Source organism: Salvia splendens, unplaced genomic scaffold, assembly GCF_004379255.2.
Source record: "Salvia splendens isolate huo1 unplaced genomic scaffold, SspV2 ctg603, whole genome shotgun sequence".
Taxonomy (NCBI): Eukaryota; Viridiplantae; Streptophyta; class Magnoliopsida; order Lamiales; family Lamiaceae; genus Salvia; species Salvia splendens.
In genome coordinates, this window is record NW_024599265.1 from 1 (window position 1) to 7,227 (window position 7,227).

Sequence of the window (7,227 nt, forward strand, 5' to 3'; positions counted from 1 at the left end):
GGGACCAGAGTCGAGTTCACATTCTCCTCTGGGTTCTTTTCGTAGGCTGAAGCTTGCACACTCCTGTTGTATACATGCATTGTGCAAATGAATTGATGATCATACTCAAATTCAACTCCCACAAGAGAGAAGATTCTGTCAAAATTACACATATAAACATATCGTATATGAAATTTATGATCTACACTTTCCATTTACTCGGTCCAAATGTCCAAAATAATCCGTCAAATGCCTATATGATGGAAGTAGGCAATTTACTCTTCACCCATGGATGATCAAGAAAAAAATTGCATTTCGGGACAAGATTTCCCTAGTCCTAATTAGTGGATGAAAACCAAAAAAGTAAAGAATTTGCATTGAATAATAAGAACAAGATACATCTCGAAATAGGAGGCTTATTCCGGGACTAAGAAGGTATTTTTCAACATAATAGCTAACGCAATATGAGGCTTACGAGCCAAAACAAAAAAAAAAAAAAAAAAAAAGAACCCTCCCCCCTTCCTTCTATAGGATAAAGAAAAATCGATGTGCGTGGTTGGCCTAGTGAGTGTTTAATACCCGAGACCTCTGGTCTCAGGTTTGAGTCCATCGTGACGTGTCACATAGCCTTTAAATTTCTATTCATTAATCAATTAAAAAAATCAAGCAAAAGTCAGATGGAGTTCCATGTCAGTGATGTCACCTCCAGTTTAGAAAGAATCAAGGCATCCCAAGCCACCACTAAATAAAGGATAAGTGAAATAAAGCCTCTGTGATAGGGACAAATTTTTTTTCCTTAAGAATAAATAGCGAAAATGTCATGTTCTTGGCAACGACAGCATAATCCTATCTACAAAGATGACTACTTCATTCATGGAATTTTGAATGCGTGTTTAAAATGAATACAATCCTATACTTGATTGAGACTTTTGAAATATCAGCCAAAAGGTGTTCATTCTATTATCTATACAAGACTTTTTTTTCACTTAATTAAAAATGTCATTCCAGTGTCTTAATCTCTAAGCAAAATAACACAAAAATGTCTTCCAATATGATGATTACCCCAAAAATAATGTTCCCCTGGATTTAGGTTTATTTCCCCCCATGAAGAAAATCATGAAGAAAAAATAGAAGTGAAATGATCAATCATGAAGAAAAAATAGAAGTGAAGCAATCAACAAGTGCTAAAAATTAATTGCGATCATATGAAATCCTATGACGATTGCAGAAAATCATTTGCTTACTACTATTCCTTTAATTAGGAAGAGGTGAATAATCGAGATGAGCAGCTTAGCTACACACGCACACACAGACCTGCGGTGGAGCAGAGAAATGGCAAGGGAATCGCGAGAGCGGATCTGGCGAGCTAATCTTTTGCCCAAATCCGCAAGTCCACGATTGCGCTGCAAATTAGCGGCCATACAAATGTGAGTACAGAGAGAAATAAATTGTAGAGAGAGTTTAGGTTTGTAGAGGGGGAGGGGATATTGTGTGTGCCTCTCAAACACAAGTTGACTGTATTTGTGCCTGCAATGCGATCGACGGACTTCCATAATTCCGTTAAATTTGGGCGAAACATTTTTTACTAGTAGTACTAAACTTTGTGATATTAATATTGGTCCATAATATTATAAATATTTACTGACCTCTATAAACTTCAATTTAATATTATTTAATTTATTTTTATGAAAATATCCTCCACGTCATAAAGTGTAATTATTTCAATTTAGTCTCTTTCTTATTAACATATTGAAAAAACTTTTTTTTTTCCACGCATTTTACCAAAATACTCAATCCGTCCCACAATCGGAGTCGTATTTACTTATTACACGGGTTTTAAGAAGTATAAGAGCATCCACAGCGGGGCGCCCTAAAGGCCGCCCTATGCACCGCCACGTTAGCATTTTATTCTCCTCCCCTTCCACCTGCAGTGGGACGCCCTAAGGCGCGCCCTACGGGGCGCCCTAAGCATTTTACTATTGTTTTGTTAATTAATTTAAATGTTTTCAAATATATAAATGCAAATTTAGAAAAAACACAACGATTAACTAAGAACGACAAAAAATTCATTGATTATAAAAAAAAGTTATACGGGTTAGAAATTAAAAAAAAATGACTATCTTATAAAAGCCCCAACTACCGTGTCGGAGAGACCGTACGAATCCGTACTGAAGTCCGGATCGTACTGCGTGTAGGCGTCGAACGACCGATATTCGCCAGGTTGTGTACCCGGCCACCGTGTGCCATCTCCAAACATCGGGCTACTAGGACTTGAGTATCCACCGGAATCCATTTTATAGCGTAATTTGAGAGTTTAAAAGTTAATCGAAAAGTTACAAATGAAAAGTGAATCTGGGGTATATATATAACAAATTTTTTGAATTTTAAAAATAAAAATAAAAAAAATTAAAACGCGTTGCATCCTTCGCGCCATCGTCCGCGTCGCTCACAGTGGGCGGACGATGCCCTATCGTCCGCGCTTCGTCCGCGGACTAAGCGTCGGGTGCGGACGACGCATCATCCGTTGTTCGCGGAGCCACAGTGGCGGACGATAGCGCGCCCGATGCATCAGGCGCGCTATCATCCGCCCCACTGTGGATGGCCTAATAAAAGATGAGTTGAATAAATTAATGAAATATGAGTCTCACCCTATATATATATATATATATATATATAGGGATGTATTCATTTCCTTTTCTCATATTTCCTCCTTTTTCCTTCTTAATCTCAACCGTAGATTACATCAATCGGATTGTTGAAAATATTCGCTGATGCCATTAAATTTTATTCCATAAAAATCGAGTAAGGGCAGATTTGGTAAGTGCTTATTTGTTAGTTATGGAAATTCCATGATTCTCTCATTGGAAGATATTGCGGTTTTTTCATTCTCTCACGCCGAAGAAAGAAGGATGAGGCGTAGTTGATTTTGCATCGCCAGTTTTTTGCTAGGATTCAGGTATCAAAATTCTCAATTTTCTCGTTAATCAATTTGCGGAAGTTCAAGATTGTCTACTTGGGCGACCGTTTTTGTTCTTAATCAATGGACGAAGGTAAATCATACATATGCCTGATTTTGTCTGTGCTGCGGAGATTTTGTCTGTGCTGCGGAGGTTTCAGTGATAGTTGTAGCAGTCAGATTATTTGAAATTTAATCTGCAATTTGTTCGTGTACAGTCTTGCCGCTGGTAAAACATGAGCGCTTGCTGTGAAACCTTTCTCCATGGCTTCGCTCGCGGCGTATTTAGGGTATTAGGTTGAGACGATACATGTAATGCACATATTGACGGAGCATAATGAACTTATGTTTCTATTTAATGCATAATTCGTGAGCGGGAGTGTATAGGGTAAAAAGATTTCGTCTGTTTTTCGATGTGTGGCTCACGTTGCTTGGTTCCCCTTAGGGTTTGATAAGCCTAGGGGCTAGGGTATAGTACGTAAACATTAATACCAACGTATAAGAAAGCTTTGTGTTTGGCCTATAAAGAAATTACCTAAGTGTCGAACGTACATAGTATACTGAAATAAGTTCGTACAAATAATGCATTAAATTAATATGCGTAATGCACTGTATTGTCTGTCTAATGCATAATAGCTTATTTGCAATGTGTATGTTGTACGAAGTAAGATATGTATGATTTTATGTTTCGTTTCCCTATGGCTTAAATATCGGTGGTTAGCTTTGAGTTTTGGCACACGTTTCTTGTTTTCCCCTAAGAGTTTAATAAGCCTAGGGGGTAGGGTATAGTATGGACAAATTAACAACGACGTTTAAGAAAGCTTTGTGTTTGACCTATTAATTAATTACATAAGTGTCGAACGTACATAGTATACTGAAATAAGTTCGTACAAATAATACATTAAATTAATATGCGTAATGCACTATATTGTCTGTCTAATGCATAATATCTTTTGTGCAAAGTTGTTATTTTATGCTGACCCCTTTTTCCAATTCTGTACAGTGGTTGTTGTACCTGAATGTTCTCCCGAGCTTAAGCCTGTTGTAGGTCAGAAATTCCAATCCTTGGATTTCGCTTTCGCTTTCTACGACGTATATGCCCGCGCAGTTGGCTTTGATACGCGCAAACAAGCTATGAGGAAGGTTGATGATGTCACGACCTGGTATCAAGTTGTATGCAATAGGGAAGGAAGGAAGAAGGGCGACGAGGATGACCAGTTGAATGCCCATTCTGGTTTCACTATCAAGCGTAGGAAGATATCTAAGCAGTGTGGTTGTACGACAAGTATATCCTTCAGGTTTTTCTCGGAAGATTGCTCGTCAGGATACATAATTCAGGAGTTCAATGAGATTCATAACCATCGCATGGTTGAGACGGAACATCAGCAATTCATGTCAAGTAATCGCAAGTTGGACGATGTACATCATAAATTTATCCTCGACTGTTCCAAGGCGAATATTGGTCCCACGCTTACATTTAAGGTGTTGAAGGAGATTCTTGGTGGGTTCGACCTAGTTGGTTGCACTGTTGGGGATATCAGGAATGGCTCACGGGACATCAAAGCATATGCACAAGGATTCGATGTCCAAATGGTGTTGGATGACATGGCTAAGAAGAAGGAGATGTCTGAGGCTTTCACCTATCACTACGAAGTCAACGAGTCCGACCAGTTGGTTGCTCTATTTTGGTGCGACAGTTTGATGAAGAGGAATTACCACATGTTTGGTGATATTGTATCCTTCGACTCCACGTACAGCACAAACAGGTAGAAACTAACTAATGTGTTCTTTTCGTTACAGTGTATTTATCTATTGTACCCCCTCCGTCCCGCACTACTCGCACGTATTTCCTTTTTGGGCGTCCCAAGTTACTTGCACTCTTTCCATTTTTAGTAAAAATTTTCACCTACAGCCGTCATTTTTTACTTTTCTATACACTCATTCCTTAATCTCCGTACCGAAAAGGAAATGAGCGAGTAGCTCGGGACGGAGGGAGTATGTTGTATGCATTATTACTGTATGTCATTGCATTACTCTACAGAGTACGTTGCATTACGCATATGAATTCATTTCTGACGCTAGGTTATTGTGATGTATGCAGGTACTGTATGATCTTCACTCCTTTCACTGGAAAGGATAATCATGGTAGTCCTGTGACATTTGCGGCCGGGTTGGTGTGCAGCGAGAAAACAGGGGCATTTGCTTGGTTGTTCAGACATTTTGTAGATTGTATGGGTGTAGCACCCAGGATGATTGTGACCGATCAAGATTTGGGTATGCGATCAGCGATTGAAGAGGTCCTAGTCGACACACGTCACCGTTGGTGTATGTGGCATGTAATGCATAAATTGGCAGTGAAGGTACCAAACATATTATTGCGGGACGATGATTTCAAAAAAGAGTTTAACGCTTGTGTTTGGTCGGACCTATTAGAGCCGGACGAATTCGAGGAGGAGTGGAATAGATTGGTCGAACAACATCAGCTAGAGGACATCGACTGGTTCAATACATTGTATGGATATAGGAAGTACTGGATACCGGCGTACTTCAGGGATTTTCCTATGGGATCGTTGATTAGGACTACGTCCATATCTGAATCAGAGAACAGTTTCTACAAAAATTTTCTGAAGCCCCGAGCTAACATAGCTAAATTCAACATGAATTTTTCAACCATACCATAGAATTCTAGCGGAACAGTAGAACAACTTTGGACTACCACGATGCCACTTCCATACCCATACTAGCAACTACTCTGCCCTTCGAGAAACATGCTTCCACGTTGTTTACCGACAGTATGTTCAAGAAAATGCAAGAAGAAATTGTGGAGGGTAACGACAGATGTCGTGTGCTGAATTTTATGTCCGGAGCAACGGTCGACACATACAAGCTTGGCGATAGCAAGCGCAATGCATATTTTGTTCGTCATGACAAGACTGATGATACTTACTCGTGCGAATGCAAGCTATTTGGTCGGCTTGGTTATTTGTGCAGCCATATATTTTTCTTGTTTCGGAACAATGAGGTGAAAAAAATCCCGGAAAAATACTATGAAAGCCGATGGATGAAGACTCCATTAGCCAAGGCTGTACATGGGGAGTTTCAGGATCCCTTGCTTACCCATTCATCCGCTGACGATAGGCAAACTGTGACTAAGCAGGCGATTTCGATGTTTTATGGTTTTCTTAGACGGTTTGAGACCGACATTGATGTCTTACATGCATTCGTAAGTGGCGTTGAAGAACTTGGAAACTCTCTTCAGACTGGTACTCCGGCAACCTCAGTCGCTGAGAAGAGACGTATGGTTGAAGAGTTTTATGGAATGGTAAGGCCTGAATCTGTTGCGGTTCATCCTCCGGATGTCGTGAAAACGAAGGGCCACGCCAACAGCTCTGCGAGTCGTCTGATTTCTAAGAGAGAGAAGGCTATAAAGGATGCGACAAGGCCTCTTAGAAGGTGTAAGGCGTGCGATGAGATGGGCCATCACGACTCCAGGAACTGTCCACTGCTTAAAGAGATGACGATGGAGAACGATGCGCGCAAGGGTAAGAGAACAGCTTGAGTTATGTTATTTAAACAGCGCATCACAGCTTTTGTTTGGGCTATATTAGTATTGTTGTTCAAATTTGTTGACGAACTGTTATAAGTTGAAACAGGTGGTTGTTGCATTAGTCGAATTTTTTGGTTATTTATTGGATTATATATAAGTCGAGTACTGTATATGTGTGTGTAGTTACCACCATGACGCTATGGATTTTTCGGTTTCGTACTCCATGCAAAATAATGAACATTTGTTGATGCATAATGCACGCCTTTAGTTAAATAATGCACATACAAACAAGAAAAATGTAATATACCAATTACAGATTTACTTAAGACACTCAACAATTACACGCCTGTAAAGGACTACACAAAAACAACTTACGCATATAAACAGGATAACTCTCCTAATGCATTATATATTGTAAATAATGGCGTAATAAGTAAACGTAATGCACTACATAAACAAACGTTCTGCACATAATACATTTATGAATTATTGCATTGTTTGTGTTACGTCGTCATTTATATACTGTGTTATTTTCCATAACGTGGAATACATTAAGGATCAAATAAATAATGCACAAATCTAATCTCAGTTACTATATCAAATACTTCACTAATGTAATATACCAAATACAAAAGTACGCAAAAAACATAAAACAACGTACGCGTATAACCAGTATACCTCTCATAATGCATAATATATTGTTAATAATGCATGTGTATGCATACATAATGCACTGCATAAATAA

The 7,227-nt window shown here is 39.1% G+C and overlaps 2 protein-coding genes across 2 annotated transcripts; both read left to right on the plus strand.

The window, feature by feature from the left end:
* The first annotated feature begins 3,019 nt into the window (after positions 1-3,019).
* Positions 3,020-5,616, plus strand: LOC121790735 (protein FAR1-RELATED SEQUENCE 5-like). Its single transcript, XM_042188873.1, has 3 exons — positions 3,020-3,029; positions 3,939-4,701; positions 5,037-5,616. Exons 1-3 carry the CDS (start codon positions 3,020-3,022, stop codon positions 5,614-5,616), a joined length of 1,353 nt encoding a protein of 450 aa, XP_042044807.1.
* Positions 5,617-5,729: 113 nt separating this feature from the next.
* LOC121790737 lies at positions 5,730-6,494 on the plus strand. The gene has a single exon (XM_042188874.1). The coding sequence runs from the start codon at positions 5,730-5,732 to the stop codon at positions 6,492-6,494; it is 765 nt and encodes a 254-aa protein (XP_042044808.1).
* The last annotated feature ends 733 nt before the right edge of the window (positions 6,495-7,227 follow it).

Bases quoted from the DNA above. Each gene is read 5' to 3' on its own strand.
- LOC121790735 (XM_042188873.1), top strand. The intron at 4,702-5,036 runs GTAGAAACTAAC...TGATGTATGCAG, and splicing joins TCCACGTACAGCACAAACAG to GTACTGTATGATCTTCACTC.
- LOC121790737 (XM_042188874.1), top strand. From the start codon at position 5,730: ATGTTCAAGAAAATGCAAGAAGAAATTGTGGAGGGTAACGACAGATGT.